At 31.0% G+C, this 18558-nt stretch overlaps 3 protein-coding genes across 4 annotated transcripts; 1 reads left to right on the top strand and 2 right to left on the bottom strand.

The window, feature by feature from the left end:
- The first annotated feature begins 293 nt into the window (after nt 1-293).
- LOC130810552 (uncharacterized) lies at nt 294-3391 on the top strand. 2 transcript variants are annotated; one of them, XM_057676656.1, is made up of 5 exons: nt 294-594; nt 2070-2095; nt 2683-2755; nt 2993-3100; nt 3200-3391. In XM_057676656.1, exons 1-4 carry the CDS (start codon nt 345-347, stop codon nt 3007-3009), a joined length of 366 nt encoding a protein of 121 aa, XP_057532639.1. In that variant the 5' UTR covers nt 294-344; the 3' UTR covers nt 3010-3100; nt 3200-3391. The 2 variants fall into 2 exon arrangements, with proteins under 2 accessions (XP_057532639.1, XP_057532638.1); XM_057676655.1 differs by lacking the exons at nt 2993-3100; nt 3200-3391 and having other exon boundaries at nt 2683-2983.
- Nucleotides 3392-10112: 6721 nt separating this feature from the next.
- Nucleotides 10113-11183, bottom strand: LOC130811027 (MFP1 attachment factor 1-like). The gene has a single exon (XM_057677163.1). The coding sequence runs from the start codon at nt 10984-10986 to the stop codon at nt 10465-10467; it is 522 nt and encodes a 173-aa protein (XP_057533146.1). The 5' UTR covers nt 10987-11183; the 3' UTR covers nt 10113-10464.
- A 5210-nt stretch (nt 11184-16393) lies between these two features.
- Nucleotides 16394-18408, bottom strand: LOC130811005 (transcription factor MYB73-like). The gene has a single exon (XM_057677131.1). It carries the CDS (start codon nt 18026-18028, stop codon nt 17198-17200), a length of 831 nt encoding a protein of 276 aa, XP_057533114.1. The 5' UTR covers nt 18029-18408; the 3' UTR covers nt 16394-17197.
- Nucleotides 18409-18558: the final 150 nt, after the last annotated feature.

The raw sequence follows: 18558 nt of genomic DNA, 5'->3' as shown, positions 1-18558 counted from the left end.
AATTGCATAAATAATTACAAAGGGATGAAAATGTTAAAATTATATAGATAAAATTAGAGAAAATAATCGAATAAAGTAATAGAAATTACTAGAAATAAAAATATTGCAAAATAATAAAAATGTTGAAAGACTCGTACAAATTGATAAAGTAGATAGAAAAAAAGCTAATTGCAAGAAAAAGCCTAGTCAAAACAAGTAAATGGGACCCAACCCAACATGTCTAAATTCCAACTGTTTGATCCCCTTATATATATATATATCTATAAATACAATCAATACCCTTACATACTTGTTCAACTTTTCAACCAAAACAAACCTAAAAACATTCAAATAAACACATTATAATGCTAACTACTAAAAAACTTTGTTTTGTAATAGCCATTTTGGTGCTAGTTTTTTGCACCAAAATCAATCATGTAAGGTGCACTCGAAATCTTTGGGCTGTCGATTATACCAAAAGTCGCCACAACGACAACGACAACGACAATAGAAAACCGAGCACCGAAAATGGGTTGACAAGTTTGGGTGATATTAAGTTGATGCTTAGAAAATTGGGTGTTAGATTGGCCTCAGGCCCAAGCAGAGGTGGAGCAGGTCATTAATTTGCGCTTTTTTTTTTCTTTGAATACCATAAAAGGTGTACAACAACATATGTCATACATACAATTATACATACACATACACTATACGACTATTGTATTATTTGTGCATTACACTTTTTTTTTCTTTTTTCCGTAGATTCGGAAAATAGTTTCTTTAATCATACTTATATACTCATCAATCCGGTAACCTGTATAGATTGAGATTAAGGGAAGAAAAGTAGCGAACAGACTAGGAAAGGGCAAAGAGGAAGAAAAACAATTTCTTTATTATTATAAAAGATAGGTTGCATATATCTGACTTTTTAGATTTTACATTGACAAAAATTTGTTGACATCAGAATAATAAAATGTTGATCCTATAATTTGCAATTGTCTCTTTAAATTATGGAAATTTTTTTTTTTTTTGGTTGGGGAGATGAAAGTAGAAGGAAATCAGTTTAAGTGTTCTACTATTTTAAATTGTACTTCATACTTGTATTAATTATAATATTGCATAAAGTTTATTGGTTAAATTACTATAATAATAATTACTCCATATCATAATTCATATAAATATTTTTTTCATAATCTTATTTTTATATTTCATAATCCATAAGTAAGAATTTCGGGTTTTTTTTCATATACAATTGATCTTGATACCTATCAACGTTTACTTAACATTTGGCATCCAAATAATGCATAAATTTAAATTAGAAAATAAAATTGGAAATTTAAAGAACATAACAATTCTTAGAGAATAAAATTGCAAAGTCATGATTTCCCAAAAATTATGCACGAATATAGATTAGTTTTTTAGCAAGAATTTGGTTACTTGGTTCTACTAGTCGAAAAAAACGTATCTGCTGCTATATATGTGCTGTGGTTTTATTTATACGCAACATTTAATAGAAAATAAAATTGAGCAAAAATAAAAATTCAACAAATGCTGCGGTTTTTCAGTATGACCGCAACAAATAAGGCATTGTTCTTAGTATGACCGCGATTCTTAGTATGACCGCAACAAATAACACATTGAAAAATCAGCAAAATGAATATATGCTGCGGTTTTTGCTTTGACCGCAGCAATTGACCAATTTAAAAAGGCCCCTTTTAACTTCTACTTTCATAAACCCTACTGTTTCATAAACCACAAACACACGCACAACATTTCCTCTTCTTCTTCCTTCGAAATTTCTCAAACTTCAAACGATTGTTCTTCTGAACTTCAAACTTCAAGCTTCAAATTTTCATAAACCCTACTGGTTCATCATCTGCTCGACTATTCTTCTTCTCCCACGACTTCTACTGCTCATCATTTTTCAAAACCCTTTGAAACCAAAAGCATTTGGTCTTGTTCATCTTAAAAACTCACGAATTAAGGTATTATTTATCTTTTTAATTTCTCAAACCTTTAAGTTTTTTGCAAGTTCAATACATACGAAAATTAGGGCTAATTTTTTTATATTAATTTTTTTTGTTTTTTTGTAGATTATTGCATAAACCGCGAAATCAAGGTAATTTCTATTTGTTTTGTAAATTTGCAAGTTTATATTTTTATTTTTTCACTTGTAATTTAGTAATTTAGTTAAAAATGTGGTTTGTTAATTATCTGCATATTTAGTAATTATTTGTGAATGTGGTTTGTGTGGTTTGTTAATTATTTGCTCATTTTGTTAAAAATGTGGTTTGTTGTTATACTTGTCTTTGATTATTAGAATTAGAATACTTATATTTCTAAGGTTAAATGATTTAATTTTATTATTTATATTTTGAATATGATTTTATTTACAATGTAGTGCTTAATATTGAAGTATGAAGTATATAATTTGAATATGTTTGATTATATAGAATTAGAATATGAAGTATATGAAGTATGAAGTATACAATGTTAATTATTTTAAGTATATATTTTTAGGGTTAAATACGTTTGGTATAAATAAGTATATATGTTAAAAAGTTGTTATTACAAAAACCTCAAAGCCCGCCTCGCAACACAAAATTCAAAGCCTTGTTGAATGCGTACGTAATTTTATAAATTTTACCGATTTTCATTTAATTAAGTGTTATATATATATAGTTATACTTTTCCTATGCGTTTCAGCACAATGAAAAAAGTGCGTGGAGAAATGAGATTTATATCCAGAGCCACATTTTCGAAATGGATAGCAGTAAAGGTACACAACACTATTCAATTTTATGGGTTTTTAAGCTTTTTTTGGACTTTCGCGCATAAAGTAGCTCAAACTTGGTTTGTTTTGCACGAAACTTGACATACAACACTATTTGGTATATATTATTGTGTTGAAGTGTTTAGAATTGAAAATAATAGTCATATGCTAGAAATTACGTGCTAAGTTGCAATTTTATGGGTTTTTAAATTTTTTTTGGCACTAACATCTATTTTCTCTTAGTGCTTTCGACAAGCTGATAATACCTTTGATTACGGCTACTATACTCTCAAATACATGGACGATATCTTACAATCTGTGAAGGAGATTGGAGCCGAAAACATTGACGCCGTAAGTATTTGTTACGTTCTTAAATTATAATATTATATATTTACTATTGGTAAATTCTAATAATGTTTGTGTATCATTTAATTTAATATTATATTATAGGTTTTATACGACATTCCAAGGGAAACACGCCCTTTGAGAGATGAAGAAATGCGCTAATTGAAAGACAAGATTGCCGCGTATCTTGCTAATTTTTGTTCTTGGTGAATAATGTAATTATTTAGATTTAGTACTTCAATTTGTATATGTACATATTATTATATTATATATACGATCAAGAGTTTACAAAGAGATTATTGGTGATTATTGGTGTTAATTGGTGATTATCATTGAATTAATCATTGTTTATTACATTTTACATTATTGGATTATTTAATAGTATTAAACGAAAAAAGAAAATATATATATATATATATATATATATATATATATATATATATATATATATATATATATATATATATATATATATATATATATATATATATATATTTATATAAATGTTGTGGGCCTCCTTAAAACCGCAGCATATAGTCATCACTATATGCTGCTGTTTTAAGGAGGCCCGCAGCATATAGTGTATGACTATATGCTGCGGTTTTTGGGATGCCCGCAGCATATAGTGCACTTTTCTGCTGCGGTTTTAAACCGCAGCTTTTAAATTAGGCCATCTGCTGTTATCAATAATGTTTCGGCCAAAACCGCAACATATTATGGCCAAAAAACCGCAACAAATAAGGTTTTTTTCCACTAGTGTAGTACTCCACCCTATTTTAACGAAATATCTCATTTAATTTTGCTCATTGTCAATACACTATTTCAATCCTAAATGAGAACATCTAATTAAAATTTTCTTGACTATGCTTTAAAATTAAATGAAATATTTGGTTAAAATATAATATTTTGAATAAGGTTATTACGTTCAAATTAATAGGATAGAGTAGAACCTAGTAACTAAATTTTCACTTTAGAATGTTCTAATGAATTCTCTTTAGAAAGTATACATTAAGACGAATTAAATAAATTTTCACTTGACTATACTCTAGCTTCTAGGTTAAGAATAAAACACAAAACTAAAAGTAATTGGTAGATAGCATCAAAAAAACAAATGAGACTTGGTCAGAATAGAAAGGAATAGAATATATATATATATATATATATATATATATATATATATATATATATATATATATATATATATATATTTTGGTAATTGCTGTGCATAAAAAGGGTTTGTTTTGGCAATGACAAGAAAGACCAGGACAAAGCCAAGGAAAGTTAGGAAAAAAGAGAGGAATGTGTCGGCCAAAAGAAAACCATGGGGGCGACTGATCGAGACACACCATAAAATAGGCACAAGTTAGAGTGCATGTTAAGGATGTCTTTATCTTTCTTGGTTGGGGTTAAAGTCATAAATAATCATGTTTAAATTTAATCCAATCATTTAAGTTTAGTATAATTTAACTTAAAAATAACGTGTAATGAACACGATATTTATAATATCATAAAATAACCTGAAATATATAAAAATATTACCCAATTTATGAGAATATCTTTATTTTTATGTATATCTCTAATGAGAATTCAAATAAATTTGATTGGCCATCCATGAGTTGTTGGCTTGAATTTCATTATCACCTGCTCTTTGAATTTATAGTACTCAGATAGTTAATTTAATTCACATCTAAACATGTTCATGCTAAAAACTTTTACGAACAAAAAAATTGAAGTGGAACTAGCAATTGTTATTGCTATTACTCTTATATAAATATATATATATATATATATATATATATATATATATATATATATATATATATAACTATTATTTTATTAAATAATTATATTTAAAAATAATATTATTAAGCTTGTCAAACTAATAATAACCTTTTAAAACTGTTAGGCAAACATGTCAAACTAAGTATTAAATCATTCCCTTTGAATATCTTGGATTGCAAACGAATTCAAAGTTCCGATCATGAGATTCTGATAAGAATTTTTTTAAGAAAATTAATACAACTGGAAACAACATTGAAATAAGTTCGACCATGTCCAAAATCTCACTAATTATGTATCTCCACTATCTTTTTTCTTTTCCAACCTACCTATCAAGGCTGAGCAAAATTTTTAAAGACACTATTTATTTTCACGATGTTTTTTGCCATTTATTATATTAAAAAAATATTTTTTTTCCACTTCAAGAAAAAAATTCAAGACAACTTAATAAAAGTGTTAAAAATGACAAATGTCATATTCCTGAACACTTTGTGAAATGAATTATTATTAGTGGACAGAATTTTACATGCAATCTCATTTAATACAACATGATAAAAACGACATAAAGAAAAACTGTTAACATAATTTAGAAAAAATGTTAACAACATGATATAGTTCAATAAATATGAATTAAGGTAAACAAAATAATTAATCTCTTCTTCTCTAACAAGCTTATTTATCTAGTCAAATACCACGAAAATAAAGAAAAAATGTTAATATAATTTAAAATAAGAAAAATTACCTAGAATAATTCAACCTATTTATGATTTGCCTATAATAATCTCACCTATTGATTAACCATGAATAATCCCAATTTTAAGGGGTATTTTCCTGGAGTATACCCGGTTACCGGATGACTTGCTATGGCATGTTTCATTTTTTTTTAAAAAAGATAAATTAAAATAGAATGTCGAAAAAAAATATTAAAAAATTGTTCAAAAAAAAATTATGATTTTTTATTATGTATAATTTTTTATGTAAATTTTCAAAATTTTTCTCTAATTTTAAATTAATTTTTAATTTATTTTTTTGGTGAATTACCTATTATAATAGGTCATCGGGTTACGCAAGTTTACTCTAGGCAAATACTCCTTAAAGTTGAGATTATTCATGGTTAATCAATAGGTGGGATTATTGTAGAAAAATTATAAAAGGATAGATTATTCTAGGTAAATTTTTTCTTTTATATATATATATATATATATATATATATATATATATATATATATATATATATATATATATATATATATATATATATATATATATATATATTTACTTTATCATAGCCTCCAAGCTTTGACTTACGAATGTTCAGAGTTTTGGCGATGTATCATCCCGCTTGAAATATACATTGGCTTCTAATTACTTATTCTAATGTCTCTAATGCAAATACAACAAACAACAACTCAATAATTAGAAAAAAAAATTAAGTAAAGTAGCTTTTCACAGTTAGTACTGCGAACAGGTCAAAAAAGTCAAAGTATTATTCGCAGTTACTAACTGCGAACAACTATTTTATCTTTTTTGACCTGTTCGTAGTTAGCCTAAATTTCGAGTTTGGAAATTTCACGCTTAGTTTTGGAATAAAATTAAAACCTATATTATTTTGTTCATTTTTTTGATTATTTATCTTATACATTTTAAATTTTCACATAATATATATAGTTGTGAGCTTGACTTTTAAGAGCCATCTTTACAAAAGACAGTCCTAAGTAAGAATTGTTGATAATAAAATTAATTTTATTACATAAAATTTACAATTAATTTTTAATATTTTCAAAATTTTCATACTTTTTGTAACTGTTTATATAATAATCATAAAAATTATAAATTTTATTTAGATTACGGGGCAGATTGATGAAATGAGAGAACTTGGTGAGAACCAAAATCCACAAACTGCAGAACATTAAACTTAAGTTCTTGGAAACAGAATCATTTCACACAATGGTTTGCAATAAGGATAAAATATTAACTCATCAATGGATGAGACGTTGAACGACAAACTTAAGTTCATGTTCTTACGATTGAATTCCCAGATGTCACTGTAGATTTAAATGGAAATTAGCATACATGATCACCAGTTAAGACATAAAACAAAGAATACCAACCTCAATAAAACGTCAAATAACAGCTCCCGATTTCTATAGTACAAAACAACAATGCCAAACGCTTAATCCATATTCTACCATATGATGAAGCTTCTGCCTATGCGTACGACTTAAACACAGTAGTAATTCTAGCATCTAGACAGGCAGCTATAATTAATTACTTCACAGCATTTAGTAAAGCATACGTGTGTTAACGAGTAAGCTGTATCAACAATTTAAAACTGTGACATTTTGGTCTGAGAAAAGTTGAGGTTTTCAATTTTTATACATAAAGATAAAAGATCAAAATCAGGGATCACATGCCTATTAGCAAGGAACTAGCAGCACATTGATGACTCAATAGAAGTAAACTTTGTAAATAAATCAAATTTTATCTACAATCAATTCTTACCAATGTCTTCAAAGTGTTTTTCTTGCTCATAATAGTCTCCTAAGAAAGACAAATTGAAAATACCATTAGCCTTCTGAAACGTATACTTACTATCCCTCTCAAATTGCTACATTTTCCGATCATGGATCCCAATAATTATGCTACGTTTCCAACTGTGAAAATGTTCCCACAAATCATCCCACAATTCACGTTTTTGTCTTATTCTTCCAACAGGCCAACCCGTCTAGCTAAATTAAATTGTAGGCTACATAAAAATGTATCAAATTCACACGAATAAAGGAGTATGTGCTGTTGAGGCATTCAAGTAAGTGTAAAACATCTACATAAAAGCCTTAGTAATAGACAATTAGTCAAAGGAGTAGGATACTAGCATCAAGTATCAAAAAAAACCCAGTTCAAAACACAGATTAAAAGGCTCAAATTGCTAAACATTAAAAAAGCTTTTTTTTTTTGGAAAATAGAAATATAATTAAGCTGGGAAAAGGCAACACTTCGCAGCCTAGAGCGGTCCTCAACATATTCCAGAAAGTGAATGCAATGACAATCTAGACTCTACTCTTACTAAACTAAGTCAAAAGTCCCCAAGTGACCCTCTTAACATATAACTGTATAGATTTCCATGCCACCTAAATCTAGAAAAACTCTAGAAACACATAGGAAGGGCCAAAGGGTTTTTCTTCACTACCATCTACTACACACCCTCACCATGTCTTCAAAAGGAAGGATCCTTGGAGACACATCACAATCTCACAGGCAATTGCCCTTCTGTCTAGTTGGGATCAAGAAGCTTAGCAGTCAAACGAATAGTTTATATATCTGCGTACAAAAGCAATTATATCATAGATTGGCCATTGAAACATCTACAGCTCCCACCTCTAAAAAGCTCAATATGAACCTATTGATAGGAAATTGGGTGCCCTAATTCTAACCTATCCTAACAAAAAGTTAAGCTTAGACGTTTAAATGGAGCAATAACTATCAAGCTAACCAAAAGAAAGCCAGTAATCCAGCATCAGTCAGATATAAATGCAATTATTATGCCAGCCAGACACTCAAGTATATCTTTTATCTTTAAAATACTATTAAATATAGACCAAAGTGTCTAACAAGCATTCATTATAGCCTCACGGCCTCACCAGAAGGCAGCATTTAATTACCCTAAAGCCTCTAACATTGGATCAGTAAAGTTTAAACGAATTGCATACATCCAGTACACAATACTACCAAAAACGGATTTAAACCATTAACCTAACGAGCACAAAATTCAAATAAAACACTACGGAGCACAAAGCGAAGGAAACAATTCAAGTAGGTCAAAAGGCTAATTTAGAGCTAATCAAAAAATATAAGGATGTATTGATAAACACAAATAGGGCCCTTTGCTACAAGGAAAGTACATCTATCTACAAACTCATAAGGCGACATTTTCATTTGTTAAAGGAAAGAACTCATACAGTAACCAACACCATCCAACAAGCACCCCATTTGAAAGAAGGATTTAAAGGGATCTCAGCGCATATTATCCAGTAGATTAAAACAGGCATCAATTCAAAACCAGACAGGTATAATGAAGAATGATGGGAGGAATAGTAACAGAATCCTTGCATTGCAAGATAGGTGCTAAACACCATAAATTATCATTAACTTCGTTATGTTAAGCAGCAAAGAAATTTATGGACATTAGAAGCAAAAGCACCATCTTTGATACCTGCTCCTGTGACATGATCTTTTAGACAAAAAGAGCTCACACAACAAGAACGCTTCACAGGAAAATAAGCTCTCTTTGCATTGTCACATTTGGAAAATTCTCAACTTATCAAATCAAGAAATATTTTCACATACTACAACACTCAAGAATCATAAATCTTACTAGCACATGTAGAGACCTAATGACTCGACACGCCCTTATAATCGGGCTAAAGCTAGCACAAGAATTCTCTATAATAGCCTATGAACAATTAATTTTAAGCCACATTAGTACAAAAAGTAACTTCAATCACCAACTAAGAGGGATCACAAACATAAATACTGAGATCAAGACTTTACTGTCATTCTTTAAATCCCTGGACACTCAATGTTAACTTCCAACACTCAGAAACTAACATCACTAGTTTTTACCAAACACTTCTATACAGACAATTGCATATGCTTCCTTTTCAAAACAACTACTAGAAAGTTCATGTACATACATGTCATTTCCTTGTTCAAATTCCAAACAGATAAACACTAACAGAGATTTTATCAAACTCTTCTACATAGACCATTAATGCAATAAGTTGGTCAAATCATTTCATTTAATTAATAATATAATTCCCAATAACTTAGAAGATATATGCTTGTTGCCAAATAGAACCAAATAGTAAATCCACAAAAGTTCAAAGAAAGAGAACAAATAAAGCATAACTATACACAAGAAAAGCTTAACAAAAAATTCAATCCGAAGACATTGACATTTCAAATACGAAAAGTTAAATAAAATAGTAACTCAATTAATCTTTATTCTACTTTAAGTTGTATGACTAATAAGCAATTAAGCATCAATAGGCCAAAGATTACATGATTGTGCACCACTCAGTACAAAATAACATACGCAACCATGAATTTCTATAATTTCTAGAAGAGGCTAAGGGACAAACATCTCAGAGAAAGACAAAGCATTCAAAACAATGATTACCCGAGTTTTCTCTTCAACATTACGCTTGATTCACTCCAGCAAAATGGCAATAACTCCACCAAATGAAATAACCTTCAGTAAATTTCTAAACTTATGACAATTCTGAATCATGTGTAACATTATGACAATATGCTTACATAATTCAACATACACATAGTACAGCTAGATTTAACCAAATTGGAGAATTAGAAATTTCTCGTTTACGATTTAGAAGTCCCGAGAAAAACCTCAGAATTCTAGAATATCATATAAGTCGCCAGCTCATTTGAAAAGTACATTATATGACACCATTACGATATATGACACTATTGATGTAGATACTAGATAATACTCAGTCATTACTAAGCAATAGAAAGGCAGAAGAACTAAGAGCAGCAGATCTGGAATTATTATCTAATGAAGACAACAGTAAACCCTAAGCCGAAGATTCATTACCAATAGAAGAAGAAACTTCCTCACTTGCAACAGTAGCACGATCAGATTCCGGAGGAGCAGAGATCTCCGAAGCATCAGGATCAGGAGCAGGAGTAGCACCTTTAGATTTAACAGCAGCAAGCATCCGTGTACTGATCTCTTTAGAGTAAACCTGAAGAATCTCAATACCTTCATCAATGCTGGAAACAGAAGTCGAATTAGCAGCAGCCTTTGAAGCAGCAACATCATACGATTCTTCTTCAATAGATTTAGCAATGGAAGAAGCTTCTTCAGAAGGAATCGATCCATAACGCTTAGAGAGAACAGATGGATTAGAAAGTGTTTCGATGAGACGATTGATTACAGCATCTCGAGTTCGTGAGGTAGGAGGCCAAATACTGAAGGATGAACTAGAAATGTTCATTTTCTCCATTTTTGATGAAAGATTGTCCGCTGATTGCGGTTGTTCCTGCTCATTTTCGCCGGTAATGGCAGAGGAGGTGGCTGGAGAATCGTCAGACATGGCGGAACTAGGGTTCGGAATTATTGGGACTTTGGGAGAAATGGAGTATACTCTAGTTTTGTTTGTTAGGAGAGCGATTTTAACAGGCTAAGTCAGGACAGGCCTTAACGTGGTGGGATTGTCTGTTGATATAACAATGACGGTCCACCCTTGTGGGGCCTTTTGTATTGTTTTGGACGGTTGACATTACACCTACAATTTCTTGCATACTCCACATTCAAATTTGAAATGTCTTTCTCTCAATAAATAAATAAATAAATGTCAATCAATCATCAAAATGTTTGTATGAACGATTAGTGAAAATTTTAAAAAAATAAGACTTTTTAACAAAGTTAGTCAAAAATTAAACTTCGGTCAAACTTTAATCTCAAAATAAGCGTACTTAACTCCAAAGTTAGGTTTGATATATACTCGTTATTACTAACAGCGAACTAAGAGAACTAGTCAAAAAAATAGTCAAGCATGTGTTCGCTGTTAGTAACAGCGAACAAAAGCAAACATGGTCAAACCTTTGTTCTTTGTTACTGACAACGAACAAATGCTTGACCTGCTTTGACCAGGTTTGCTTTTGTTCGCTTTTAGTAACAGCGAACAATAGTTTGACTTTTGTTGACTTTTATCTATGCTTTGAACTAGCCGTTGTAAAATTGAAAAATAGCCGTTATGAAGTTGAAATAGTCGTCGTTATTATGTTCTATAAATAACTCTATTATTTCCCTACATCATTGTATCCAAACTCCATCATTCTTATTCTAACTAATTGGTTTTGAAGGTAATCTAAGGAATTATGTTAGCATTATTCTCAATTTATAAATATTAATATGATTTTTATAATTATGTTACTATATCATATGTGTTCCGTAGATGTCAAAGAAGCGTTCTGTTGAAGAGTTCTGTGATTGTGGTTATGAACTTGAGATTAACACAGATTGGAGCGACATCGATCCTGGCCGTGATTTGGTGCACCTTGGGCTAGCAGCTCTAGCCCCTGATCCCATCGAGCGATATGGCGCCCGTTGATCTCCAACCAGTTCTTGGGTTCCCGACCCTTGCGTGAGGTGAGATAGAGCTCTACCTCTGTGTCACAAGGCGATGAAATGCCCTGTACCATCCCATATTGGCACATTATGCGCTTGGGGAGATGCAATTCGACTATGTCGAAGTATATCAAAGGTATGGATGCTCCCCACGCCCCCAACAATATTCTTGAGTATTGAGGCAATGCAGCATATGCCTCAGCGGGGTAAGGGTCCCATCGAAACTACATGTAAAAATATAATTAATAAATTGCGCAATATAATAGTTATGAAATTACTGAGTTTAGCCTTTACCTGGTCAGCTCGAAGTAGATCCAACTGATCACGATAGAAGCCCACACCAGATAAGTGTGTTCCATCAATGGCGATAAGGGGTTTGCAATACTTGAACCCCTTAATATTAGGTTTAAAAGCCCAAAACACACGTTGGAAATAATACTAGGACGAACATACACACCAACATCATTATCTTCCTTAAAGAACCACTCAACTACAGTCTCAGGGTTAGAAACTTGCATTCTTTCAAGAAGCGAGGATGGAGAGGATAAGAGTCTTCCCATGTCCCGTAGATGGAGAGAAGGGCTTGCTATTTAGCACACCATGCCCGCTTATAGGTCACTTCAACTCCAAATTGGTCTTTTACCATCCGTCGCACCACAGAGACCTTAATTGATGGGTCTTGAGCAACACAATTTCTAATGATATTGTTGATCACAAAAGATGTCAATTGAATGTGTCCAGCTAACACAATGTCACTACTTAATATACAACCCCCATGATAAAAGTTCTTCCTAGCCCTTATCCTCCAAATACACCCCCTCTTAATCTTCAAGGTAAGGACGATTTGATTGGAAGTCTCAATTCGATACTCAATGTTCCTATGAATATAATACAATTTAACAGCTTCCAACAGTGAATCCTTATTATCAAACGTCATACCCTTTTGAAACTCTCTTTCATCAGTGTAAGTTGTATCACATGCCCAAGACCTCCAAGAGTTGTCCTCAATGTGTTCATCTAGAGGGGAAACTAGAGCATACGATGTAGGAGCAACGAGTGTTGGAATGTTGCCTAAGGTCATGTCATTGGCTAGGGCCACCTTATCAACACCCACGTGTGTATATATATATATATATATATATATATATATATATATATATATATATATATATATATATATATATATATATATATATATATACGAAAAATATTTCTGAGCTTGGAGTTATTATCAATCGTTGGAAAAATTTTATTAATGATTTTGTATCTGGTACATTTTCTTTTGTTTCCAAAGACTGTAACAAAGCAGCACATATGCTTGCTCGCAGGTCTATTGACTTTAACTGTTGTATGATATGGATGAAAGATTATCCTTTTTTCATCCAATTAATTATCTTGAATGAAATGAAAAAGTAATCTCCTTTAATCTCAAAAAAAACATAAATGTATTATATAACTAATATTCTCTGCTACATATTGATCATATATATGCAAGCACAGTTAATGAATCACAAATTAAAAACAAAACCATCTATTATTAACTTTCGTTGAGAATAATGGATTTTGTAGTATTTAAAATATCTCATTGCTTATTGGTTTTAAGATATGAAAATTCATCAAAATAAATTACGAATAGTTATTTATAAATTGTTGAATGAAATTATCTCACCAAGAGACGTGCTCTCATAGAGTAGCTAATAGTTATTTTATAAAGTTGAATTGAAAATATTATTTTTTTAGGAAAAATTACCAAAAATAATACGAACTTTCACTGATTTTCCTACAATAATACGAACTTTCAATTAACCATGAATAATACGAACTTTAACACATATTTCCCGCTGACATACCATTTTACCTGTTACCTGTAAACTTACTCATTCCTTTTTAAAAAATTTTTTTGGCTGATAAAACTAAGTAAAGCAAAATTTTTTTGCTGGGTCAGGATGCACTCCGCGTGCCGCGGAGATTTACGCGAGCCGCGGATTAGGGTCTGTCTGCCTTTAAATTTTTTCTTCACTTTTTTTTTAATACTTATTTGCTACGGTCATTCAATAACTGCAGCAAATAATGCTTATATTTTATTTATTTTTTTTTAGTTTAATATGCATTTATTTGCTGTGGGCCATAGCATAACCGCAGCAATTAATTGTGCTACTGAGTATTTGCTACGGTCACACCTCAACAATTAATTTTTTTTTTCTAATTCTTTTTCCTATTTATTGCTGCGTATATACAAAAATCGCAGCAAATGATACGCAGCAAATACGTTTTTTTCCACTAGTGTATCTGAGTCCTCTTTATCTCCTTTTTTTGTTTGTGTTCTTTGGGCTATGGTGGTGGCTAGCCGCAGGACTGACATATTTTTCGTTAGGCTGGCCAATGCGTGATGATGGAGAATTTTTTAACTCAACCCGTGAAGCTGTTAAGGTGACCTTTAAATCTTGTTGGATACCTGCATTTCAATAAAATATGGACCACAAAGTTTTCAAATAATATCATGCTTAATAATTTCCCAATTTTTTTTAAAAAAAGAATTAAAGACATTGATTCCTTGGCCATTATTGTATGAACTGTTAACATGGCTTGGTTAATTTACAAAATCTTTTTTGACTACTTGTAATTTAGCATGAACACCATATTTACATAAAGGAATTCCTTTTGCAATTGATGTTCTAGATTGAGATGATGACGAAGGAGAATACATGTTAAATATCAAATTACTTTAGAGATTAAAATGAAAATGGAAAAAAAAAATTTAGATGTTGGAAGAAGTAATTAAATTGGAAGAGCAAAGTGAGCAAAAGATGAAGAAGAGGCTGCTAAAAAAAGGCTGTCTAAATACCCATTAAAATAAGGAAAAATTACCCTGAATAATACGAACTTTCACTGATTTTTCTACAATAATACGAACTTTCAATTAACCATGAATAATACAAACTTTGATACATATTTCCCGCTAGCGTAATGAAGAAATGGGGAATTTACCGTTTCTCCAGGTAAAGAACCGGTCAGGTATGTTAGCGGGAAATATGTATCAAAGTTCGTATTATTCATGGTTAATTGAAAGTTCGTATTATTGTAGGAAAATCAGTGAAAGTTCGTATTATTCAGGGTAATTTTTCCTTTTTTTTAATATGTATTTATGATTTTTTATAAAAATTATCAAATTATGTTTATATCAATTGTGCTCATAGATCTTTTATATGAACTCGTCTCATGATGTGACGGTCTGATACAAGAGGGGTTGATATTTTTTTTTGGATTGAAAGATCGAGTTCAGTTAACAATCACTTTGATCAATTAATGATGAAGTAGTCCATATTGGGCCTATATGTACTTAACTAAGAGCAGTTTGTATATCGGTTGTTCTTGGACGAGACGGCCTCGTATTGAGATCGTGAATTTGGCCCGGCCTAATTTGCGCGTGTAGTAATCTGGGCATTTTTTTTATTTTCTGGGCATTTTTCAATTTTGATCTTAAAAGGTATCAATTTTGACTTTGAAGGTATCAATTTCACCAAATTGATACCTTTAAGATCCAAATGGATAAATGCCCAGAAAATTGAATGTTGTTACACGAGTGTGAAATGTGCCGGTCCACACTTCGTCTTAACTTGCGACGGTCACATCCAAGTTTTTGTGTTTGTATATTACCTTTGTTTTATCAAACAAATTTCAGTTAGTCTCTTGAGAGACCGTCTCTTTGAGAGACATATCTCAAGTCCATCCCATTAAAGATTAATGTTTGCTTACCGTATTCTTAATGTCTACTTATATTATCCTTAATGCTTACTTACTGTATTCTTAATGTCTACTTTCAATAACTTAAATGTCTACTTACATCATTCTTAATGCCTACTTATAATATTTTAAAAAATATATAATGGACTAGGCCAATTAGATATGATATTTCAAAAAGACCGTCTCTCACAAGAATTTGTGAACAAATTTTCATATGAAACGGTCTTACATTGAGACTGTTTTTATTATGCTGAACTATAGAGTATACTTATTATCTTAAAATAATCACTTATATCACTTTATTTTAAATTAATTTGAAACTAAATTAATTTATGTGTCAATATAATACAACTCAAAATAATTACTCCTTTAATGTCTCATTCTTTCTAAGCCAATTCATTTCAATTATCTCATCAATATATTTTAAATAATTATTTTGACATGTATGGATAACTTTTATTATGATTTTCTCCTTAAAAAGCATTTTTATCGTGACTAGACAAGTAGACAACTGACTTTTATATCTTAATATTTGTAAAAATGTTAAATATTACATTATTTTTAATTAGTGAATATGTCAAAATAAATATTGCAATATTTATCCACACACTTCTACTCTATTTTCATCTCAAATATCAAAATTTTTCCTTTCTTTCCTTTGTTTTATCTAAACATCACACTAATACTTTTTTAATAAGACAACAGCATATCTCAAGCTGTCCACCATAAACGTTTAAAACAATTTCATATAAATATTAGCATTTAGCAATAACTACTACTCAACTGACGACTCCCCCACCAAATTTCTGCCAAATTGCTATTGCCAATTACCATCATCTTATATTTAGTAAATATTCTGCTCATATAAACTATAATCACTTGCTGATTGAAAATAATTTTTATATTTCGCTTATATAAACTGTGATTGTTTATTCATTAAAAAGGATTTTTCTTATTCCACTCATATAAATTGTAATCGCTTGCTTGTTAAAAAGTATTCTTCCTATTCCACTCATACAAACTGTGATTACTCACTTGTTATAAAATAATTCTTCATATCTCATTCAAATAAAGTGTGATCGCTCGCTCGTTATAAAGAATTGCACATATTCCGCTTAAACAAATATTGATCACTCACTCGTTAAAAAATATTTAAATTGAAAAAATTGCAGTCGGTCAGACCCTCAACTAAAAGGAATAAAAAAAAAAAAAAAAGACTTTACTACTACTACTCATCTCCCCTAATGTCCAATACTTTTAAACTTCTATATTCTTCTTCTCATATGTTATATTTACACTACCAAAATTATTTCCTTCCAACTAATAAAAACATAAGAAAAATAAATTTAAAAAAAAAAACAGTCCAAATTCTTTTTCTTAATCTAGCATTTGTCTCACTGTATTATACCTAATTATATCTTAATCCCCTGCTAATTACCAATCCCCATCCGCTTAACCATAGCTCTAGCAATGGCTGCTTCATCTGGATAATAACACCCATTATTATTTTCATAACCTTCAATTTGTTGCTTCTGTTTTCTCTGTTTAATATCTTCCATATAATTCCTTACTTCTTGTTTAATCATATCTTGCATAACCTCCATTAATTCTTTACTTAATGGCTCTAAAACCTTACCGGACCCGGATCCGGACCCATTTTCTTTGATGGGGCTCTTTTCATCTGATCCAGGAAGAGACAGACTCAACGATGTTTTCGGATCCTCCATCGATTCCGGTGGTGGAAGTACACCGGCAGATCCATTTGAAGCAGATGGGCTACCCGGATTTAAACTAAGACCCGATCCTGGTGGTACGCTAGCAGATCTCTTCAATGGCGGACCAGATTCCGATGGGTCAAACTCAAACCCAAACCCAAACCCAAGCTCAAACCCATTAAAATCAGCTCCACTCATAGAAGCGCATTTCCGTTTAAGAGTTGAGTTCCAATGATTCTTGATAGCGTTATCAGTTCGCCCGTTTAACATCCGGGCTATTGTAGCCCATTTATTACCGAACTTAGCATGGGCTCGGATAATCGTCTCATCTTCTTCCTGGGTAAACGGGCGGTGCTCCACCTGAGGAGATAGCTGATTACACCACCTTAACCGGCAGGATTTTCCAGACCGACCCGGAATAGATTTGCTTATCAAAGACCAATTTCTTGGACCATGTTTTTGTACCAAAATTTGCAGGAGATGATCCTCTTCGGGGCTCCATGGACCTTTGACCCGATCCATATCTCTCTGAGAATTGGTGGCCATGGATAATTCTAGAGAAGATGTTAAAAATTTTTTTTGAATTATTGAAAGAGAATGAGAATTTGTGAATATAAGAGGGAAGAAGAAAGAAATGAATGCGTTAAACCGGTGAGAATGACCGGTCAGTATAACGCTGCTTCTAGGTAATGCAGTTACTAGTGAATACAGCTGGCAAAGGACACGTGTTGATAAACTATTCTTCCATGTGACAAAAATATCACACTACTCTATCAATTTTACAACTAGTCACTTGTATTTTCGTATCCAATTCTTATTGGTCGTTACTTTTTTTTTTTTTTTTTTTTATTGTCATAGTTTTGTTAATATACTTTTAATTTTATCGATCTCTTTCAAAAAAATTTTATTTGTCGAAATCTCACTAACTCAACATTTGATTAATATAAATGAAATATCTCAATTTTTGTTTCAGTTAATTTTGATTACGTATATGCATCGAAGACGCAAATCTAAAATAACGGTTAATACAGTATTTTTTTTTAAATAACTTAAATGAATATTAATATATTAATTTT

This window comes from Amaranthus tricolor, chromosome 4, assembly GCF_026212465.1.
Source record: "Amaranthus tricolor cultivar Red isolate AtriRed21 chromosome 4, ASM2621246v1, whole genome shotgun sequence".
NCBI classification, from domain to species: domain Eukaryota; kingdom Viridiplantae; phylum Streptophyta; class Magnoliopsida; order Caryophyllales; family Amaranthaceae; genus Amaranthus; species Amaranthus tricolor.
This window is presented reverse-complemented; position numbering and strand designations above follow the sequence as displayed.